This window comes from Cygnus atratus, chromosome 5, assembly GCF_013377495.2.
Source record: "Cygnus atratus isolate AKBS03 ecotype Queensland, Australia chromosome 5, CAtr_DNAZoo_HiC_assembly, whole genome shotgun sequence".
Classification (NCBI taxonomy): Eukaryota; Metazoa; Chordata; class Aves; order Anseriformes; family Anatidae; genus Cygnus; species Cygnus atratus.
In genome coordinates, this window is record NC_066366.1 from 29030122 (window position 1) to 29054182 (window position 24061).

At 41.3% G+C, this 24061-nt stretch overlaps 1 protein-coding gene across 6 annotated transcripts in view; it reads left to right on the forward strand.

Moving 5' to 3' along the window:
- The window catches only part of SMOC1 (SPARC related modular calcium binding 1), a 127975-nt gene that overhangs the window by 67545 nt on the left and 36369 nt on the right, over positions 1 to 24061 (forward strand). For 4 of the 6 annotated variants that reach the window (XM_035539743.2, XM_035539738.2, XM_035539737.2 and 1 more), the window contains exons 6-7: positions 11872 to 11928; positions 16665 to 16745. In XM_035539743.2, the coding sequence (XP_035395636.1) occupies positions 11872 to 11928; positions 16665 to 16745 (138 nt within the window). Of the gene's footprint in view, positions 1 to 11838; positions 11929 to 16664; positions 16746 to 24061 lie in introns of all 6 variants that reach the window. The other 2 variants (XM_035539739.2, XM_035539735.2) reach the window with 1 other exon arrangement.

Below are 24061 nucleotides of genomic sequence, written 5' to 3' on the forward strand. Positions count from 1 at the left end.
CAGCGTGTGTGTTCATAAGTAAGGTATGGGGAGGCTGGATGTGCAACCACAATCTTTGTTCAAGTTCGTGAGATGGCACCTATGAGAACTAAAGCACAGCTGCAATAATGGTTTCCCTCCATGTACTCGTCTGGTGTTTTATTTATTTATTTATTTTTATATTGACGTCAAGGAAGATGTATTAGAAAATGCTTTGATAACAGGAAGGGATGGGAGAAGTCTTCCTCAGAGACTGCATTTCTCTGGGCTGCATCCCTGCCTTTTACTACGTTACTGTGCTCAGCTTGGTGCTCAGATTCTGATGGGACCTTTAGGTGCTGCAGCAAGGCAATTCTTAAGTGTAATGACATGACAGGTTTCCTCTTGACTATTCAGCTGCTCACAAAAACACCTTTAGTTGACGATCGCTCTTAAGTTCAGTCAAGCTTATCTCGAGCAGTCAATCTGTAGATGTCTGGCAGCCTGTAACATCATGGAATGATCTTCCTTCTCGTAAAATACAAATATTTTAAGTTTGAGAATGAGGTGTCACTTGTACCTGAACAGTTTCATTTTTGTGATCCATATTCAATACATACTGATTTCCTTCTCAAGCATGTTAGGTTCTTTGGAGGTCCTTCCAGCACAACTCAGTTACTCACTCATCTGCCTCCCTCAATTTTTCTTTATCCCTTCCCTTATACAGAAAAACTATTCCTTCAGTTTCATAATCACATATAAAAACTGCTTTAGACTAAACACAGATCTTGGAGAGAACTAGCTGGGGCAATCATGTTAGAAAGCAGAGTTGTGCTCACTCAGAGTTCTGAATTCCTCTCTTAAAGGTCTGAGAGGAAAGAAAAAAAAAACAACCTGCAAAAAGAAACAATGAAAAAAAATATATTTTCCTCCCTTTCCCTAGTTTGCGCACATGCAATATACATGTAGCAGTGAGGTATCCATTCTCTTTGCCTGCAAGGAAATGAAAAGGCGTATTGTAAACCCAAGGCCGGTCTGGTTGTCAGCCAGGAATTAGTCCTCTAAAGGAGAAAGGGAGAGGGGCTGGCGAGAGAAGAGGCGGGAGGGGGGGCTGGAAGGGTGAAAGTACACTTTGAGATAGGTTCAGTGCACATGGCTAGAGATGCAAGGGGTCTTGTGCTTCCTCGGCGTGCAGGTGTCGGGAGAAAGGAAGGGAGCTTGTGTTCTAATACACAGGCATGTGTCTGGGGGAGCAGGGTCAAAAATTTAGACTATTTACTTAATCCCCTGGAACGGCTTTTTTCTCTTCTGTTTTCTTTTTGTGTTTAACAGACTGCTTTACAGGGGACACGTGTGGTAATTAACACATGCAGCTGTAGGGCTTCAGCCATATGTCTGAATTTCAAATGGCCATTGATCTGGGAAATTTGCTGCCGTCTCCACCCCCCACTTGTAGGTTGTATTCCTTGAAGATGTAGGGGAGTTTATAGAGCCTTTGCCTTGAAGAGACCAGCGCTGGAAGGAGAGAGGTGAAAGGGAGTGTGTCTGATCTCGGGGAGAGAGGGAAGAAAGACTGAGATCCTAATCACATCCTTTGTGCCCCTTGCCCCAGGCCACCATATATTTCAGGTAGCTACCAGAACATTCCCAAAGCTAGGAATATGATCACTGCTCATAAGAAGCTTGCTCAACAATCATTTTCTTCTTCTTTCGGTGAAGCAATTTAAGATCAGAATCACAATATCCTTGCCTGCCTTTCAGGCATGTGCTCCCTTTTGCACAGCTGCAGGTATCTGCTCTTCTGCAGAGTCTGGAAGCAGCAAGGTGAGAGTTGGCTGTGGGCTCTGAGCAGCCTTTTGGGAGAGGTAGTCAAGAGGGGAGACGGGAGTAGCAAAAGCTACTTCACATCAAAGCTGAGGGTCCTCGAGGTAGACATCCGATATATTGTGGGTAGAATTGAACCAGAGAGACTAAAAACAGTCATATGGTGGTTGTTGCTTTTGTCTACGCGTGATCAGGCAGCTGCTAACTGCTACAGAGCATTCTGTGAACTTCTGTCCAAGTCTGGGGCAACATCAAGTGCTAAAGTCTTATTATGAGACATGGTATCTTAAGTAAAATACGTATTTGTGCAGAATTCTTTTGTTCCATTTTATTTCAAATGTTTTTTCAAGGCAGAAGGAGCCAAACAGAAGATGGTTCAAATTTGAGATACCACGGTTTAAAATCCTGCAGTATCTATCATACTGCTGGTGCTTAATGGGTGAGATAAAAACATATGCTTCTACCAAATGGGAAGCTATAAAAAAAAAAAAAAAAAGGTACATCTGTCCTCTTCCTCTTCCCACTCTTCAGTCTATTTTTAGCTTTCATGTTGGTGTGTATATTCAGAGAAGGCTGGCTACTGTGGATTCCTTGGTCTCATCACTCCATGGTGTAAGTAATGCTGGCACTACGGAGGTGTTTCTGCTCCGGGAAGAAAAGCACATTCCCAACAGTGAGTGCGTGCTCCAACTCTTGCTGAAGGGGGACTGTGATTTACCCAGCCCTTATAATCCTGCTGTTCTGTTTCCTTGTGTTCTGCCTCTGTGTCCTCTCCACCTTCCTTGAGAAGTTTAGTGCCAGGAGTGCCTGCACCAGGCATGTACCGTATTGCTTCTTCTGACTTAATTCCTTTTTTTTACTTTGATAATACGGACAGTGCTCTGTTTTGGGACAAGATAGCCTAATATCCCTTGTGCAGATTGGCATGAACTTTTCCAGATAATTTGGTCATAATGACATGCACTTGGATACAACTTCTGTTACACAGATGCAGGGCCCAGTTCTCCTTTATTCACTGTTATAACTGTTAAGTAAAGTTACAACTTCTATAGTTGTATTTACTTTCAATCACTTCTCTCCCTGAAGCTCCTCAACAGGTAATTAGGCTAGCATTCTTTAACTATGCTCATGCCTCTGGTGAGGATGGGCTTGCAGCTTGTATGCTGCAAAATTTTATGTTCTGAAATTATCTGCTGAGAAATAAAAGTTCAGTGTGTAGAGGTTGGGACCAGCATTTACATATGGCGTTTCTAGGCAAACCGTACACTGGGGCCAAAGGACTGTGGGCCAAAGTGACTTCTAATGTTTTCTCTGCTGCTGTCTAGTTGATTTCATCAGACATATGAAAAATACAAAGGAAAAATGATTTTGGCATTGTGGGACTGCGAATATGCTCATTTTTCAAGACAGAAGTCATACAGAGTTTATCCAGTCATTAAGAAATTACTTTTTAAATTATTTGCTGGAAGCAAGAAAAACAACAGAACAGAGAAGGTACAGCAATAATGGGGAAATATTGCCTTCTTCCAAAGAGTAATGGCACTTTTGTCTACGGGGAAAGGGAAGGACTCGGCTTAAAGGGCGAAACAGTCAAACCTAGTACAGTGGAAATGGTAGGCTAACAAATGGATGCACACACAACTCACATCCTAGCAGCTCCCTCAAGAGCCTTTGATTGAATGAAAACCAGGTTCTTTTAAGGTTTTTCTGTTGATTTGAGCCACTATGGGATTGAATTGAAGGTTTTGTCTTAAGACGATTAAAAACATTGCTGGGCTAGTTATTATCCTCGGGGCTGGGACGCTGCTGGAGGAGTTACTTTGATTCTGTAAGTCAGAGCTAATGACAACAGGGTGTATTTCCAAGTCATACCATGCCTTGTGATTTCTGTCTAGCTTCACAAATGGAACTGCTGCGTGGGTCTGGGAGGGTGGGAATAACAAGTCTCTGAAGATGGCAGGGGGGACAGGCAACAATGTCTTCACAGCTTGAGTAATTCCTCACTGAAGAAAACAGTTTTTTGTGCACGTCTGAACTAGAGATGGTCCCAAACTGCCTTGACCCATATTTATTACCTGCTTCTCATTTTTGGCAGGTAAGGTTCAAATCTGCCTTTTGGGATTTATTTTCCCATTCCTTCCATTTCGCATTTTTGATAGGAATTTGGCCATGGAGTCTAAAAATTGTAAAACTACATAAGGTAAGCCCATGTGCAATGACAGGTCTTCCTCCCTGAGACTGACTGCTTTGCATTTGACCTTAGAAATTCATCACTACGAACCAAACTGAAATCTGCTTGTTTGCTTCTCTGTCCATCTCTTATGGGCATGCTTTGATAGAAAAGACCTCAGGGTTGGATTTTTGGCTCAAAAGTGAACTGAAAATTCTAGTTAAGTTCAAAATAGCAGAATGGGTGCAAGTTTCTGTTTCTGAATTAGTTCTGTATTTGGGCTGCTGAAGAGATGCTGCTTGTCCAAAACTCCAAGCCTACAAAATTGAATAAGACTGGGGTTTACTGTTCAGTTTGAACAAAAATTTGTTGGGAAAAAAAAAAGGAAATCCTGTTTCTCTGGCTTCAAGGTTTTGAAATCTCCATTTATTGTATTGCTCACAGATTACATTAAAACAGATCACACAAACTTGAGACACCCTGCTTTTCTACCAAATGAATTGATAGCACTGTAGTTGGGATCTTTGCTTGGGCAAGGGAGACCCACACCTTGCTCTCTGAATTAGATCAGTGCTCTAAATACTCGCTTTAATTATTTTCAGGTTCTTGCTTTGTCTTTTGCTTGGTAGCATGCCCATATACCTGAGGAAAAATATGATTTAGAATGCTACATTTTTGAAACTGGTTAAAACAGCAAATTTTCAGAAGTACTGAAGCAAACTTAACAGAACCAGAAAGTTCACAACCAGCTCACCTTATCTGAGCACTTATGAATGCCACTTGTTCCTAGAATAACATTTGTCTTTCTCTGCATTGGCATCAAAATCCCTAAGAGTTCTGTCATCAAAATAAAGTATAATAGCTTATTTTTCAGCTGCATTGCTCCCCATGCAGCAGTATTAGGAAGATTTTTTTTTTCCTCCCCAGAAAGGTTTGCATAACTTATGAGTCAGGTATTTAAGTGGTAATTACCATAGGGCTTGGTTCAACCTGCAGAGTTCAAATCTGAATCTGGATCTGAACTTTCCCAGAGGCAGGGGGTGTGTTTGGACATTGTGTTGGTTTGACCTATTATAGGGCCAGCTCTGAAATGCAGATCCAGATGTGGACTGGGATTCTGGGTCCTCCCAAGTATGAGACATCTAGGGATACTTGCTTTGTTTAAACTGACTCCCGTTAAATGATACATAATTGGAATAACATAAAACTGGATCTCACTTTGGGGAAGGTGTCTACAGCATCGTGTCTGAAGGGTAATATCTTGCTGTGCCTTTATTTTTCCAAGGGAGCCAATTGCTGAAAGCTATAAAGAATTTGAAGAAGTTAGAGGGCACGTTTATTTTGGCTAATTGCTGTAGAAGCAGTTTGAGAAGTCAGGCAGCAAATGAGGATGCTGGATTTTACGGAGATACTGTCTGAATCCTGGGATTCAAAAATGTTAAAGCCCCTGCATCCCAGATACCAGAGCATTGCTATTAATACAGAGTGCCGCTCCAGGCCCTTTTGACACGTTTGCTTTTGAAGGACCAGGAGCAGGAAGAGAGAGCTCTTTGTTTGCAGGCAGAATAAACTCATTGTACACCCGGACAATTAACTCTTCAATCGACTTGCCAGCCTCTGTAAAGCCCTCCAGCCCCTCTCTGTCTATCTCCAGCTCTATTCAGGCACTTAACTGCACCGATGTTTTTTTGTTTATTATTCTGAAAAAGTCCTTCACAAGAACAGTCGGAGCGGATCAACATTGTCCCCTCAGCAGCATTTATCTCCGCCTGGCAGTGAATATGTCAATCAGGAATCAAAAAGCCAAACAGAGGAGGCTTTGAGTTGTGTCACGGAGGTCAGAGGGACTTCCAGCTGTCTGTGCGTGGGACAGGATTTCTCGCAGGGCGAAGAATGGTGCTGCCATACAAACGCACTGACTGTGCTGGACCACAAAGTCCTCGGGGCTCAAGGGGCTTTTTTCATGTTGACGCACCTGCAAGGGAGATGTGAGGAGGGAGCCGGGGATGTGGGGGGAACTAATGCCTTCCAGAAGGCGCACTGGAAGGCTGCTTGTGCTATCTGGGTGATGCCTACAGTGCACCGTTGCAGTAATCACTGCCTGCGTTTGTACAGCATACAGAGTAGTTGATGTAGGAAGGGAAAAATGACTGCCGTGTAAGTCAGTCTGTGTAGTTAGAGCTCCTTAAGCTCTTACCCGTTCAAAGCTTGGGCACGTTTTCACCTTTTTAATCAAAACTTTCCTGTATTTTGGTCTGTCTTAAGTGTTTATGGATTATATCTGAAGGGAGCACATTGTAGCTCCCCTCTTAAAATGAAGACAATAAAGAGTGAGTTCTCACTTTTGCTAATTTGGTTTTGAAAGCTGTTTTTTTTTTTTCTTAACAGCTGTAGGATCTCCATGCATAGAAGTGGAAAGGGGTGTGAAAACCTGGCAGGGAAGTCTCTTTGCACTGGTGCATTTGCATTTCAGCTGCTTGGCAAGAAATTATCTTGATCTGGCTGGATCATAAGAATTTCACATTTTTTGGCAGAAGTGCTAACTTTCTGCTTTTATATTGGCAATATGTTTGTGCATGAAAGTTGCATTGGCTATTGGGTTAATTACAACTTGCTGTAACTGCTTCATTTGATGTAGGGAAGGACTGATTAAGGCAACAATTTGTTCCACACCTACAGTACTTGAAGGGATGTGTATTTTTGTACAAGACCCCCATGTAGTGCAAACACAGTTTTTTGTCGTCTTTTTTCACTACTTAATCCAATGCCCCCAAGCCTGGGGGTAATATATGGAAATGATGAAGTTGTGAAAGTGCATCTTTGAGAGTCAGGAACTGCCCAGATATAGGGAACTGGAGTTGAACTGGCAGTTATTTTTTGCAACCTACTACAGTTAAGTAAAACCACACAAAGGTGTATATATGACTTAATTCTCTCAGGAGTGCTCAGACCTGGGAGGGCTTTTCTCCCTTCCTGTTGGTTCAACAGACTCACAAAAGGTGGGCTTTGCAGCCTGGGGACAGGGCAAGGTAGGAATTCATTCACTGTCATGGCTATCTGCTCTAAGTTGCCTGTTTACCCTCAGCTATGGCCTGTAACGGCTCATCAAAATGGATAATGGTTTGTGAAGGAATCACTTGAGACTGGAAAAAGGCTGCCTCCTCCCAGGGCAGAGCTACACGCTTAGAGTTGTCATACTCTTAATACCCTTGATGTTCAAGCTGTATACTTACAAAGACTAGATTTGGTACAAGGCCTATGTAGTTGACCCTGTAAACACTCTAGCACTCTTTAAAATGGTAGAAACGTCTGCAGAGCATCTCATGGATGCCAGTGGGAACACAAAAATGGTATACTGAAGGCAGAGGTTGCTTAGAAAACGTATAGATGTTAATCTTTTAACATGATTATGCAAATATACAGAAGATTTTTGCATTGGGTGTATGTTCCTGGGTAAGGGATGTGATATAGGAGATCGTTAATAATCTTTTCTGCTTTCTCCAGCTTCCATTAGTTGATGCTTCTGGCAAGAACAGTGAACCAGAGCAGCAGGCAGTTACTTCACACTTTTCTGTAGTACTTTATGCCTTTTCTACGTCAGGGAGTTCAGTTTTCCCCTGACTTAAATTGCTTATGGCCTCAGTGCCTGCAGTGCAGAGTATAAAGATCATTTAATAGTCATCTTTTATGTGAACTGAATCTCCTCAACCCTAGTGTACACTGCAGTCGTTCCAGATGTGGATGTTTGCTAGGTGTTCTGCAAGAACAAGGGTAAGGGAGAGAAGAATCCTCATGTTAGTGAGACCATAAAGAGCTCCTGCTCACCACAAGCAATAGATCTGGACATGCAGGCAGTTGTCACTGTTTTCAGTTATTGTCAGGCTAACACAGAGAAAGCAGTTCTTAAGCTTATGAGCTTCTGACAGTAGTAGTGCAAGTGGTTTTCTGTCTTTTAGCCATGGTATCTTACTGTGAAAATGGCTTAGGGAGGGTTGTTGGACCTGCGTGTTTTGCTCTTGCCAGAGATAAGATTAAAAACCAAACCAAACCAAAACAGTTTTTGGTTTGATACCACTTGGGTCAGAAGAACTTTCAGTTCAACTTTTGTAGGTCTAACCCAGGAAAATGGAGGCCTACAGGAAAAGTTCTATGTGGCTTTCAAACCTCATGCTGTAAGAGATGTTATGTTGAATGATGTTGTCTGTATTCAGTGATTGTCTTGGAAAAAGGAAGTGGATATTTGTGCTGGGTTGTAAAATGTGGAAGAAAACCATGCCAATACACTTCTCTTCAATGCTCTGAGAATATTCTACAGCCAAGGAAAATTCTTTGGTTCTACAGTACCACGTTCCTCATCTGGAAGCGTTGCCGTCTAGAGGGATTAGGAAGCACTTAGTTGACCTCATTGTTCCTTCTGTTTTTGACACGCTCTGCATCAGCAACTATTGCAGTTCCACATCTCTTTTTTTAAAAGTGTGGAATTTGAGAGTTTTCTGAAGAAAGGAATAGATTATAGTCAATGAACACACTTTCTGACCTCTGTCCCCAAAGTAACAATATCCTGTTCATCTTGCATGATATCACAAGGGATTGTAGGGCTCTGAAATAGCTTTTTGTTGTTGTTATTTGTTCAAATGTTTCCTTAAGGAATACAAAAAGTTTGTTCAGAATTTTTAGGTATGCAAAACAGAACTTGTTTCTTGTTTACCAGGAGTAAGTAGGTCAGCGAAACTAATGTCCAGTGTTTTGACCGGTGTATTGAGCAAGAAGAAAAATCCTATGAGAGTAGACAAGAATTAGGGTTCTTCTTCTGCCCAAAGGGAAAGGCAGTGAAAATTTTTGTCATAAACTAATTTGAAGGACTAAGTCCTACTGAGAGTTCTCCAGTTTAAGAAACAGAGTTGCTAGTCTTGGAGTAAGAAGCTGGCAGCTGGGAAGTTAGCAGGATGTTTCTAATAAAGTGTAATTTTTGTCTTTTATGTCACTATTTCATGACCTTTGGAAAAAAAATCAGAAATATCCCTGGCTTTTGATTTTTGAAATATGAACAATATAATTACAGGGTTCTTGTCTATTGCATTTTTTGTTATATGTGTGATGAAAGAACTTTGCTTGTTTGAACTACAGGGGAGTGATTATTCTTCCCTCTATTTGCAAAACCCTCAACGCTGTACTGGGTGCTGCTACAATAATGGATTTAGTGACAATTTGGCTCTAGTAACTAAGTCAGAAAACGATTGTGTAGTTCTTAAAGCCTAGTGAGATGATCATAAAAGCATAGTTCAAAGGCTAGTTTGGTACTTTTGTCTGTTTGCTGCATTTGTTCTGTCACTGTTTAATACCTTTCAATAGTTTAATGGCTAACTTTATACAAAAAAAAAAAAAGTACAAAATTCCTATTCTCTGTGTATTTCCCCATTATACACACACAGAGGTAGATAGAGATGAGCCCTAAAGAAATCCCCTGAACCTGAATAGTCCTGAGATCTGCTAAAGTTCACATAAGGGTTTGGATAAAAAGTGCTGTGGCTCATATCCAGTTTTAATTTTTCTCCATTGTTGGCTCCTGTGTTGCTCTTTAATATCTGAAAAGCAGTTCTGCAATTACTTGCTGTAGAAGCATTCATGAGAACAATAGGAATAAACTTATTATACTACTAGTAATTTTTTATGCAGGGTCTATTCTTATGTTATGTAACTTATGAATTATTTACCTTTGCAGTTGCTCTGAGTATCTTTTGGTTTTGGGCTTGGTTTCTCAATCTGTAAACCCTATCATTCAATAGGAGAAAGAGTAATAACTTTAAAAGAGTGTAGATTTAGATTAGGCATTAGGAAGAAATTCTTCACTCAGGGGGTGGTGAGGCACTGGAGCAGGCTGCCCAGAGAAGCTGTGGATGCCCCATCCCTGGAGGTGTTCAAGGCCAGGCTGGATGGGGCTTTGGGCAACCTGGTCTGGTGGGAGGTGTCCCTGCCCATGGCAGGGGGGTTGGAACTGGGTGATCTTTAAGGTCCCTTCCAACCCAAACCATTCTGTGATTACATATTGCTCACTGTTTCATTACAGAGTGAAATGTTATCCTAAATAATAATAATAAAATATAAAAGAATTGCTGTGGCTTCTGGGATCTTGTAGAAGCAGAGCAGGTTTAGACCCCAAAAAATGTGAAGATCAACTATTTACTTTTATCCAAAGGTTCCTTTAAAGGGTGAAATCTTCTTTTCTGTAAATTGATGAAAATTCAGGGAATTTTTCCAAGAGATCACATACTCTAACTCTGAATAAAAAATACTGCTTATCTATGTTACTGATAGTACCCAAGAACAGGAAAACTCAAAACAAGAGTTGACTGAGAAATGGTAAGTATTTTTTTTCTTCCAAATATTTTTTGTTGTGCTTACAACTAAGCATAAAACCAAATACATTGAACAAGAGGGGAAATAACTTAAAGGTTCTCGTGCTTGTTTCTTCAGTGGATCTCTGAGGTTGAAGTAGAATTAGCAGCATATTTTAGCATTCTGTGAATTAGATGGCTTTATGTGGAAATGCATCAAACTCATGCTGTGAGGAAGAGGTGTTCAGTCTTCTGCTCACTTCATATGACTGCAAATGCAGGTTTTGATGGGAAAATAGTCTACATGCCTGTTTTCCATCTGTGCCCATCCATCGCCTTCCAGTGGTCTTCTTCATTCTTTGGTGTAATCAGAACAAAGGGAAGGCTGGGGGCAGTTACTGCTGCTTCTGGGAGGGGCTGTCCCCTGTACCATTCCTCCAAATGCCTTCTGCCATGTGCATCTGATACAGTCTTGGAGGTGGTGGTTTTTCTGGTATAGGCTCCTTTCCAACTGATTTTCACTGTGCCTGGCAGTTCTCCGTTGTAGGTTATTGCCCGCTTTCCTAATGTGTAGTGTCATCTTTGCCCCTAATACATGCAGAAATAATTGTTAGAAACTGTGTTTTTTAAAGCCACTAGATTACAAAAGAACGAAAAGAAAAAAAAAAAAAAGAGAAAAAAGAACATTTTGCCTCGCTTAATGCTCTGCCATTGTTCCAGTGCTGTGTAATGATGATCCAGGCTGGAGCTTGAAATCTGGATCCCTCCGAGCATTGAGGAAGCTTAGACCTAACCTGAATCCAGGCTGGGTCTGTAGATGTGATATATAGGTACAATGAGCCAGAGTGTAGGCTGAACGCTTTTCCCTGTGGTCTACCTCTACATTTCGAGATTTATATTTCCCACAGAATCTATTTTGGTTGAAGAGTTTAACTATAAAAGAGTAGTGGTCAGAAGATGTGCGGCACTCTTGCGCATGAAAAAGCTAATCTAAGAGAAGTTCTTTTTCCACAATATTTTCATTAGAAGGCATTGTCACAGCATTGCAATTAGAGAACACCTTGATGCAGATATTGTAAGAACAAAGATTTGCTATTGACCATCCCTTTCTAACAGCTCTGCAGTGAAAGTTGGTGCCAGGTTCTGCACAGGTAAGTTTCGGAAGAGGAGTTTTTCTTTTGAATAAAAATAATGAGAGAGACACAGCAGGGCAGCAGTCCCCAGACCTCTGCTGTCCCAAGGAATGACCTGTGTGGGATGTAGCCACCTAAAGCAAAAGGTGATTGCCTGATCAGTACAGCAAGTGGAGACTACCAGGTGATTCGTGCTGGTCATTTGTGGAGGGAGAGGGGAGGGGATGAGGCTCCTTTTGAGTCTAAGACTAGTCAGTGCATGCTTGCTATCTAAAATGTTACTGCTGATAGTGTAAACTCTGAAATTTGTTTTCGTTCTGTCTGTCTTCTCTTTCTTCTGGACTTGGCCGGGTCATGTACAAATCCCAATCATTCAACAGTACTGGAGAGTAGATAGTATTTACCTCAATAATGGTAGTTTCTTTTCGATTCTTTTTAACTCTCAATTCAGATGACGGGTCGAAGCCAACGCCTACCATGGAAACCCAGCCTATTTTCGATGGAGAAGGTAAGAGCATCCTTTTAAAAAAAAAAAAAAAAAAAAAGGTAAAAAAAAAAACTACTTCCGTCTCTCTTTTCTCTAGGGTTTATGGCTTAAACAATTTCTTAATCCGGCAAAGCAGAAAAGCCTGTGAATCTCATAAGTTATCCAAATTTCTCAGTGCTCTTGGGACCTCAGGCATTTTCCCTAATCCTTTTACATCCTCCCCTCATCCCTGGAATCCAACAATAACACCAGTTGAACAGATTCCTGGGATAACCTCGGAGGAAAAGGTGTCATAGCTAAAAAACGTGTATCAAGCCAGAAACGGGAACTTCCTTTGGACTATCCTTACCCTCTCAATCTCCACCCTCTCAATACCAGGAGTGTCATAACTTCTGCTGTGCCTTACAGCTTCACTACAGGGAGGGCAGTGCTAAACCACAGCTTGTGAATGTTGACTTAGATGAAAATTGCTGGGAGGTTTCTTTATTTAGTAATTACTTTCATTGACGCACATGCTATTTAAGCAAATGAAGTCAGTGTCCTGGGCCTACTTAATACATGGCCCACCAAGGCAGCTCCCTTCACAAATGGGCTAGTTTTGTGATTGTATTTTGGAGAGGGAATACCAGACTTCAATCCACTGGCAGCCTTGAAACAAGGATAAAATGGCTGTCCACGCAGAGGGTTCAATCCTTTCAAATGTAGAAACAGCAATATGTACCAGCATGAGTCCCGGTCCTCAGGTAGTGAGTGGGCCTGTTAGCAGCTGCTTAGGTTTTGCACGTTGCTTGGAAGTGGAGTTTATTTTTAAAAAAAAAAAAAAAAAAAAAAAAGATTGAAACCCACAACCATTACAGTAGAGCTACAGGCTGAATAGGTCTGTACCACTCTGTGACCCCTTTGGAGTTACGGGCCTTGAGGGAGTGGGGGAAAACCTGTGCACTTTCATACTGAACTGCTGTACTTGACACTTTAAAGGCAGAAACGGAAACTACTGAGCAACAGTAGGTGGTGGTGTTGATGCCTCCTGTCTTCTTGTAAAAACAGATGATGGGGTGTTTTTTTGTTAATGCTAAAATAAACTTACTTAATAGCAAGGTGCTGTAGTCCTGTCACTACTAGTGATCACAGGTAAGAATCTTATTATGAGCTTTCTGAAACAAAACAGTCTTCACAATAAAAAGCATTCTCTGAAAAACAGAAGACTAAAGTCTGGTTGACTACCTTGATTATATCGAAAGGAAGTTCCTCCAGGCAGCAAGCCAATGTATTAAATCACTGTTTGTAATCACAGCATGCTTCTAGCCTTTAAATTTTCTCCTGAGAGTGCTCATTGATATTTGAAGGAGAGAATTGACAAGTAAAATGCAGAAGGTAGCTAATCTGGTTAAAATCTGGTTAATACAGCCTGTTCAGAAGATTCTTCAAGGAGCAACTCAACATTTTGGTCATTCAAATAGAACTGGGCAAAGCTCTTGAGAAATGCTGCAGAGTACAGACCCTTTCTGGTCCTTATGGTAATAGATAAAATCTAAGAACACTTTGTCCCATCTTCTATGAAAAATATTTGCATTGATTTGTTAAATTGAGTACATCAGGTGTAAGAAGAGAAGAGAGAAGCCTACAGAAGAGAAGGCTTAAAGCTGACCTTGTAGTGGCCTTCCAATACCTACAAGGAAGTTATCAAGAAGATGGCGCCAGGCTCTGCACAGTAATGCATGTTGGGAAGATGAGACAACTGTCAAAAATTGAAACATGTTTGGATTGGATATAAGGGAAAACTTTTACACCATGATGATGGTTAGGCAGTGGAACAGGTTACAGGGTGCCCAGAGAAGTGGTGATATGTCCTTTCTTTCTGAGCTGGCTTTGAGCAGTGTGGTCTGATCACACAGGTGACACTGTCTTGAGCAGAAGGTTGAACTAGAGATCTCAGGATGCTATCCTGAACAGTCCTTTGACTCTGAGCAACCACATCATGATGCTTCATTGGAAATCTGCTTCATCGGAAATCTACTTCATTGGAGAAGGTCGTCCTGAGGAATGGCTTGTACTTTGTGTCAGATGCAGATGTCAGGTGACAGAAAAGGGTAGAAAGAACAGTTACCCATTCAACTATCAAGTCTGGATTTTTCATAGATGTTCAGAGGAGTCAATGTCTGAATTTCATTCAGTTCCAATTGGCTTGAGATATCTGTTGGGTTCCTGAAAATCTGCGTATTCAAAGTCAGGCAACCAGGATGGACTCAATAACAAAAGATGAATGGTCAATAAAAATATGGATTTTTTTTTTTTCACGCTTTGTTTTTGGATGCCTACCTTCAAGCAATAAGGGACTGATGCATTTTACTGCTCCTTGCTATAGTTATAAGTAAAATAAGAAATAATAATAAAACAAAACAAAAAACAACCCAACTACGTATACCAGTTTTATTCCCTCTTGTACTTCTAGGCTCTGTTTTCTTTGCATCCACCACCCTCTATTTAGTTTCAACATGCAAGTTGTATTCATTTCCTAAATAACAATTTATCTGAACATCTTCTCGTTTTGGTAAACTTTACCTTGTGACACAGTGGAAATCTTCTCTTTCCACAGATCTGTTATTCAGAGGAGTAATTAATCTAGATTGCTTCTCTGTATTCTGAAAAATATCCTGGTTAACTGGATTGCAAATACATTTTTACAGTAGATCCCAAAGGGGTTCACTTCCTTTTCTTCTTTTCCTTTTTCTTTTCTGGAGATTGCTTGTTCTGTAACTTCCACTCTCACTTAAAGATATGCGCTACTGTGTATCTAGAGGCCCTGACCCATTCTCTGACATCCACTGAATGCAGTTATCCGTTCCTTTCCAGCTGTAGATGTACTCAGTCCATACAGTGCAGAGTCAGAGCTAAATTTCATTCCAGATTTGGCAGTTTGCATCTAGCACTTTGCTTCGTGGCCTTTTCTGTTTTTGTGCTTCTCCCCTTCCTACCCCTCACATGATGTTTAATTTGATAAAGCTATCCCAAGAAAAAGCCCAAAGTACGTAGGTATATGTATTTTATGCATGTATGTATTTTTATATGACTGGTAATAAAATAGTATAGTGAAACTTGAAGATAAGGCAATCTTTGTTAAGTAGAATTTTACTACTGCTGGGATATCTATCGGTGTTCAACCTCTATCTTCATACGAAAAAAATGCCCTGAGCATGATTACAATAAGGCTTATGATCAATGTAGCTGAAAACATTTAAGAAGTGAAAAATACCCTTCACTTTTTCTTTGTACACTTTTAATGTGTAATTAGTTTCTCTTGTAGTCAGCCAGCTTCTCCGTTGCAGAGCAGATCCATGTAAATGTCAACAAAGGAGCAGGAAAACTCTTCTAAAAACTTCTTAGATGAACTTCTTAAGCCAGCTCCAGGATCTAACATGTAAAGTACGCTCTTGTAGAAACTGGAATTTTTTCAGCTGAAAAATATCAATTCTGAAAATGTCACTTTAGGAGCTCAAGCCCATGGTATCAAGTACTGCTTTGCTCAGTTCTATTCACAGAATCGTCTAGGTTGGAAGAGACCTCCAAGATCATCTAGTCCAACCTCTGCCCTAACACTAACAAGTCCTCCACTAAACCATATCACTAAGCTCTACATCTAAACGTCTTTTAAAGACCTCCAGGGATGGCGACTCAACCACCTCCCTGGGCAGCCCATTCCAATGCCTAACAACCCTTTCAGTAAAGAAGTTCTTCCTAAGATCCAACCTAAACCTCCCCTGGCGCAACTTTAGCCCATTCCCCCTTGTCCTGTCACCAGGCACATGGGAGAATAGACCAACCCCCACCTCTCTACAGCCTCCTTTAAGGTACCTATAGAGAGCAATGAGGTCGCCCCTGAGCCTCCTCTTCTCCAGGCTGAACAAGCCCAGCTCCCTCAGCCGCTCCTCGTAAGACTTGTTCTCCAGACCCCTCACCAGCTTCGTTGCCCTTCTCTGGACTCTCTCGAGCACCTCCATGTCCTTCTTGTAGCGAGGGGCCCAAAACTGAACACAGTACTCAAGGTGCGGCTAAATGCTGATGTGTCATTACCATAAGGAGTTTCTTAAGGCAGGTTCTGCTGTGTTTTGAAGTTGAGTGTAACACTTCAGAGGAGGAACTCTTAAGTACATTTTTCACAAAATTGTGTTTGTATATCTTGGTGATAGTGCATTAGAAGTGCTTTTTTAACCAGAACTTATTTCTTTAACAGATTTCCCTTTAAATCTTTCCAGAAATGCCCTTATTTCTTTGTTTGTTTATTTTGGGTTTTGCTGTTGCTTGTTTTAAGGAACTGAAAAACCTGTGATTAGCTATGCTTGGGTTGTTAAAACAATATTTACGGTCTGGATTAACTTTTTTTAATCTGGATTTCATACATACTTTGGTGGAAAGCAGTACTTACCATAGCACGTAACATAGCCATTGAGTTCTGTAAGTCTTGATGAGAAAGGCTTTACACTTTAGAATTTGGCTAAGAAGTGGGAAATGGGGGGAGAAAATAATGTTTTGCCAATAGAGAGGCACTCTCTGGAAGGGGAAGATAATGATAAGATAACCTCATGGCACGTTTACAAACACTGGCTCATAAGCGGTTGGAAGACTCACCAGGGGGGTGAGCCAATCTCTACAAAGACATGCACCTGTTGGCAACACCTTGTCCTCATGAGTAAGGACCATGTGTATTTGCTAGCTGCTGCTAGCAAATTTCTTTAAGGCAGTTATTTTTTCTCTTTCAGAGATCACAGCACCCACCCTGTGGATTAAGCATTTGGTCATCAAAGATTCCAAACTGAACAGCTCCAGCGTAAGGAATTCAGGTAATATTCCATCCAAAAAAAAAAAGTTGCTTTTTTAATCTAAGTTGCAGTCCCTCACTCTCGTCTTGTTTCATTCTTTCTTCATTGTAGCCTATCCTGCTGCATTTACATTGCAGGATTTGAAGTGTGGGCTATAAAAGAATTTTAGATAGCATCCTTGTTTGTGTCCAGAAGACCACAATAGATGTGCGATGAAGGGTGTTTGTTTCCACAGACCAGAACTGGGGAAGCTCTAATTTATTCATGTGATAATTCATCCCAGCCACTTGTCATCTTTATTCTATTTGCTGTTCATCAAGTCTTTCATGGACTTGCAAACAGATGCATTTGGCTCTGATATCTTTGCTGTGGTTTTGGTCTAAGCACTTGAGAAAATACAGAGGGGCTTCTCTTGAAACTTCATGGTTCTTCTCTGCAGGGAATATTTTTTGATATTTGATAGAGAAATTATAGGTTTATTTCACAATAGAAAGTAGGTTACTTATGTCTGGGCTTAAGTAAATGTTGAGAGAATTTTTGTGGGTAGTAGAGTGGATGAGAGAAGACCTAAGCAAATAACAGCAAAGAAAATATGAACATGAATGGGAAGCAGGGGGAGCAGCAAGATATGAAGTGAGGATATAAAACTTGAGGTTGGAGACGAGGCTGTAACTGTGTGAAGTCAAAGAAATCACAAGAAACTTGAACAATCTGAATAGGAAAGTAGGGGATTAGGGGTAAGAAAGGTTTCTGTCTGATATATTTTAACTAAAGTGGAAGAATACGAAAAGGTAGAATGGACATCAAAAGAGAAAATTGCCTTAAGAAATCATGGGTTTATTCTGAGGTTTGAATAGCATCTGCTCTTATTGCGTATATTTTACAAAACAATATATGGCTAGAACAGCTGTTGGGAATAACTCCAGCCCCCAGAACAGATAAATTACACTAGCTTGAAGTACCTGGTCACCTTGTATTTCTGGATTAGCCTGAGAGCATTCGTGGCACTCAGCAATTCCTTTAACTTTTCCGATCCCTTCCACATTTCAGGGTGAACTCTAGGTTAGGTGAGGTTGTTGTCTCACTGCAGTGTGGAGCTCTTAGCAGCCGGAGATCCAGTGTTGCCCAGACCCCAGTTTTAGAAGGTCTGCTCTGCCTCAACTCCTGACTGCTTTTGCAGCAGAGTGGTCTGTGAACACCAGGTGTTCACAGGGTGATTTGCGAACTACTGGGGCAACCAGTTTATTCATGGTGCAATTGAAGGTGACAGTTCAATATGAATATCCTAGTTAATGGTGGGTTCTGCCTATCTTAGAGACCATCTTTCATTGTTATGTGGCAAACCTGGCAGCTGTGATGAAAATAAGAGCTCTCAAATCTGGTTCTAGGAGGGTAGAAAGTGACTTAGGACTGGGAGGGTCTTTCATTAAAGAGCCTGTCCTCCACCCTTTGTTGGCCCAACAGAGCAGAAGTAGACTGCCTTTCATGTTGTTCAAGCATTTCCTTACGAAGCTGCCTTGTGTAAGGTAGAGTTCTGTTTGTGAGAGTTCGTTTTGTGAGGTTTACCTTTTTTCCACTTTTTTTTCCCAATTAGTTATGATGTCATTTCTCGTATTCAAACAAGATTGTTGTGGGTGCAAGCTACAAATCAAAAATAAATGATCTTCTGGAAAATTCAAGAATTCCGTAACAGGTGGTTTCTACAGCATGCTAAAAGGAGATGTGTGGTTCAACTGACTCAGCCTTTCTTGTGGCCCTAACAGACACTCATTTGCTGTGGGATCTCATTAAGAGACTGGGTTGCCAGTTTTAGACTCAAGTTTCCACATTGGGCCTTACAAATACAGAGCCATCTCTGTTTATTACAGTAGTTATTGATATCAAGAAATGCTGCCTCATCAAAATGGGTCTATAGTGTAGCTGATGGGAAGTGTGAGCTATTTTAGTCTTTCTTTCAGCCAGCTAAGCCTAATCCCTCTGTTTGGTACCTCTCATTCCAGGCCCTTGTCATACATGTTAAAAGACAACGTAGGGTTGGTGGGATGGAACAACTAAGAGCTGGTGAGAAGAATTATCATTTAGAATCAGGTTTTTCAAATGTCTTCAAGTATCTCTTGGATGCAGATGATCATGTCATGGGATGGGCGTGCATATTTAAGGGGTATTTTTAATTGCTGTTGTCCCTTGGCAGCTTGAAATATCGATGCCTAGCACACTTCTGATTTTTTCTTTTTTTTTGGAAAGGGTTAAGGTAAGTTTCCCTAGGATAAGGTTGGGTTTTGTTTTCTTTGGTGTTTACTCAGCTATATTGCTGATGACCTTGCAGCTAACTGTCCTGAAACTGATCCATCCTCCTATGCTCTTGCAGCAATTTCATGGGATGACTGAAATTAGAGGTGAGAAAAGACCTAGTAGGTCAGCTAATCTGCTGTCTTTAGGGCTAGAGAATGTTTGTACTGTACAAAGAGCAGTATTTTCTAATATAGTGTAATATAGCCTTAGGGCATTAAAGGTTTTACTTCTTTCCACAGGAAGCTTCCCCGGATGGGTCTCTCTCTCTCTCTTTTTTTTTTTCTTCTTTTTCTTCTTTTTTTTGGTAAGAGCCAGTCTAACTCTTTTAATTCTTCTTTTTCAGTAGTATTGAGTTTTTTGAAAGCCTGTGCTTTTTTCAGGTTTGTATACTTGAAACATTTAACCCTGATCTCTCTCCTCCATGTGGTGGTTACGTAGCCCTGTCCTCTGCAGCTGAAGAGAAGTCCCGTAGATAACTACTGTCAAAAGGCTTGTGTGCTACTCTCTAATCAGCACTGCTATTTGACATCTTGGAAAGCTAACACCATCACTATATCAACCGTGAGGATAATGTAAGAATTGTTATATTGAGACAAATAGGCTCTGTAACTTGTCATTCTCTTTCCTGTTAATATTGTGCTTTAGTGGAAGCTTTTAGAATAACCTTTGAGTAAGTTACCTACATAACCATACATTTTAGAGAGATTTTTAGCTGCCTGTGGTGTGTTGCTGAGTATCTACTGAAGAAAAAGAAGCAAGGGAGAGGAATTGAGGAGCTTGGAATGCTCTCTTCAGACTTTTAACTCTCCCAAAGAGCAGCGCACAAAGCCACAGTGCTTCCAGCATGGTTAATGACTCTGCACAACAAGGCTTCAGGCCTTGTCCTGTGTCTGAGCCTTGTATCTGGTAACATCAATGTGGCTGTGTACCTGACAGGAGTGAGCAAGTCAGGAAGATTTGAAGAATTTGTTGTATCCATCTTGGTAGTAGTGATGGATAGGACCCTTTCTCACTACTGGGAGCAGTCTGAGTCAGAATTTCCTGCATCCCATCAGAGTGAACCAACCAGTAGATAGCTGAGCTTTGCAGAACCGGTGACACCCCTGCTTTTTCCTGCAATCCTCGTTGCATACGTAGTCTGTATCTGACAAGAGCTGCATTTGAAATCTGAGTGTTCTGCCTTCCATTTAGTGCTGGTGAGCAGGAATGGTTCTCCTGAAACAGTCTTCTCTTCTGGCGCATTTACGTTTTGCTTAGTATATGTAAATATTAATTAAGCTAGGGATCAGGAAAATCAGAATGACCAGTCTGTTGATTAGAGCATTTGACTGAGAATCCGTATGTCTCCAGGTGTTTTCCTAGTGAATTTTTCTATGCTAAGTAAAACACCATTGCTAGTGGATTGCTAGTGCTGTTACCCCAGCCCACCTTAAAGAACAATGACTAGATCTTTCTCATTGGGGTGAGATGCAGGTTAAAATTGTCTTGGCCAAAGGCAGGAACCAAAATGTGAACATGCTGTAACATCTGTACTGTTGAGCAGCAGAAATGTTGATGTTTTTCTACACTTACAAACTAAGCCTTTTGGTTTTTTTATGAAACATAAAAACCCAAAAGTTTTTCTTTTAGGGGTAAGTGAAAGATCTAGATAAACACAAAATAATTTGTTTGCTGTGCAAGATGACATTTTTGTTTGTTCAGTTTGATTTCCACCTTCTACAAACGTGCACACCTGTGTGTACACATGCATCCCCCAAACTAACCCTCTTATTTTGCACTTTTCTTTGTGATGTGTCATTTATTTTTAACACTACCAGAGCAGGAAGAGATACAGACCACACCTTTGCAATGGCCATTTCCTAACAGTTTGGGAGGGAATTGCCTTTTCATACTACTTTTACTGTTTCAGGCTGCTGCTTTCCTACCTCCTCTCGCCAGCCTACTCCAGCCTGGAACAGTCCAAATGATTATTCTTTTACAGTTCTTCCTCTAGGGAAACACTTGATAATGAATTCCGTTTCCAAGAAAATAAATCTAATGGCAGCCTGTTCGGGAGCACCCCATCTCCACTGAAGAATTCACGGTTGTTCCTCATTTTCAGAGTTGGGTTATCTCCAAATCCATTTGTGCTACTTAGTGATTTGGTTTTGGTTAGCAAGAGATTCCAGCCTGTATCCAGCGTACCCTGACAACCTTTAAGAAAACCACAGAGTGATGTAATGAGCTCATGCATGGAAAAATAAACAGCTCTAGAGAAACCAGCAGTAGCAGCCTCAAGTAAATATTCTGCAGTCACTGGGGTTTTGAACATGACGTTATTTGAAAGGAAGAATGAGTAATATATTAAGGTTAGCAGCTGAAGACAGGTTTGTGTGTGCCTAGTTTAAAAAAAAAGGGGGTGGTGGTGAAGAAAAGTAGCTGTTTATTTCAAAATCCTGCTTGTTGAATACAAGCCAACTTCACGTGGCCTATTCTGTTCGTCTCTGGCACCCAAGCACCAAGGCATCTGATGTGACAGCTTTCCAGTGATAGAGTTTCCTGCTGTCAGGAGCTCTTCGTGGACAGGGTTATAACTGTAAATGAGAATGGTGGTATTCATGTTTGTTGGTTTTTTTTCAACTGAGTTTACTTGGAGCCCAAACTTTAGGGCTTCTCAAAGGGAAAAAGAGCTTGAAAGCCACATGTTCCCTGCAAGAAGCAGAAGCACACTCTCCCACCTACCTGAAGGGGAGCCTCTGTACTTGCAGGACAGTGCAGTTTGTCTCCAAAGATCTGCACAGTGAGGTGGGATGTAATTATATCAAATGTACTTCCAGGACATGGGTTTTCTGGTTTGTCTGTTTTCCCTCATTTTTTTCCCCTCTTGCAGGAGAGGAGGAAAAAAAAAAAGTGAGAAAACCCACACAGCACCCCAGAATACCGCTCTCTCTCTAGTAGTCATCTAGGAAGTGATACCACTTTTCTGCATGCTTTAAGGAACAGGGATAGTGGTTGCTTCTAGGAAAAATAAACTTGTTTCCTTAGACATATGGAGTCTTTCTAGGATTCCATGCGTTAACAAGGAGTCTGTGCCTTGGAAACTTGGAACAGTGCAGGGACCAGGGAGCCGGAGGTAGGTTCAGATTGAGGCTCTCAAAAAGCAAAGCACTGTTTTTGAATGGGGGCATTTTCTCACTTGTGCTTATCCCTTCCTGTCTTCTCAGCCTCATTCCTTAGCTGTCCTGTCTTGGCACATGGCGCTCCCCACCTCATTATTTAAAGTCATGTGAGACCATGGGCTTCTGCTTCTCCTCCTGCTTTTCTCCTAGGTTCTGCTTCTACTAAACTGATTGTGTTAGTTCCAAAATGACTGTCTGTCTCTCTGTGCCAGTTGTGTTAATATTACTGTCCAAATATCTGTTACAGGATTGTAGGCTCTTCCCCAAAAATCTGGGGCTGGTTAGTGTTGGTCAGGCCACCAAGTGGAGGAGAGTAGCAGAATCAAGTTGATGTCACTTTAGCAGAAGGTAGGTTGAGAAGGGGAATTAGCCAGACACAAGTATGGTTTAGTGACATCCGAGTAAGATTTAGTGACACTGGAATTGGAGCATTTTGGTGCATGGGCATGACATCCTAATGTAGACTGCAGCCCTTCTTGCTGAACGTTTTAGTACCTTCCTCTGCTTTGGGCTTAACACCTGGGAACAGTGTCTTTTGAACTTCCCCATATCTGAAGAATAAAAAAATTGTCAGTGATGTCTAGAACAAGGGTTCATAAAAGGGAACCAATGAGTCAGAAAGCTTTTGCCTTTCCTACTGTCTGCAGGCTCTTGTCCTGCATCTTGAGTCAGTGCTTCCCCATATAGTCCTCCTCTGATCTGTCAGAACTATTGTACTAAAACCTGTCACTTCACTGTCCCACCTGCCAGAACTATTTATCTTCAAACCTTGATGATTTTTCTCTCACCCTTTCTTTTTGTGAGTGGCTAGTTTTTGTTTGTTTGTTTTTGATTTGGTTTGGTTGGTTGGTTTTGTTTTGGAATTCATCTTAATTTAGGTTGTGGAAATGAAGCAATCTCAGGAGAAGCTCACATTGAGTATGAATTTACTAATTCCATCTAATTTACACTGCAGATCTCTATTCTTCTCTGCTGAGTTCCTGCTTCCTTGGAACCCATAAAATGCAGTGCTGTTTCTCTCTTATTCTCTCTGTCCCTCTCATTCACATCCTGCTGCTCCATCTGTGGTTCAACTAATCCCCTCGACCACTGCTCTGGGGGGGACAGGAGCCTCTTCCTCCTTCCTGGAGGTCCTGAGAAGGTCTGATACAGGTCATGCCCAAGTGTGATTCTCTCACAGCCTCAGTGTGACAGGTGTGGTGAAGAAGGTAGTATGCAGAAGAAGCAGGGAGAATGGAACAATCTAGGACCAGGACCCTTCCCAGACAGCCAGCAAACAAAGCCATAAATAATGTGCCACTGAGGACTAGTTAATCTGGTCTATGAAAAGGTGCAAAGTATACAAGTGGGAAAAATAACATTGTATAATAATCGGCATGCAACCATAGGTGTTAAACCATATGCAGCTAGGCAAATAAATGAAGCTCCCCCTGAGTGCTGTGATAAATCATTCCCAAAGAATTCAGTCACTCCCCCCTCCCTATCCCCCAAAGAAAGAAAACAAATTACTCTAGACATGGAGTCATGGCTGCTACTCTGCAGCTGCCAGTTAAGGAGAGTGGGCAGGGAGGAGTAGGAGGGGGGCAGTAAGTGTCAAAGATGTAAGAAGCTGGGGTAAAAAGAAAAAAAAAAAAACTACAAAAAACCCACCACCAATTGCATTTGAGGTTAAACCAACAAAGATTTGGGGGGGGAAAGGAAAGGAAAGAGATTGCAGCACCAGGCACAACCTGGGCCTACAGGGAGAAATGGAGAGAGGAGAGGTCAACTTTGTGAAGTTTGTTTTGCTTTTTAGCAGAGGAAGGTTTATATGAAAGAATTGCATTGATTTGCTGGTGTCCTTAGCAGTGAGGAGCTCCTCACTGTATATACTACCACAATTTGGCA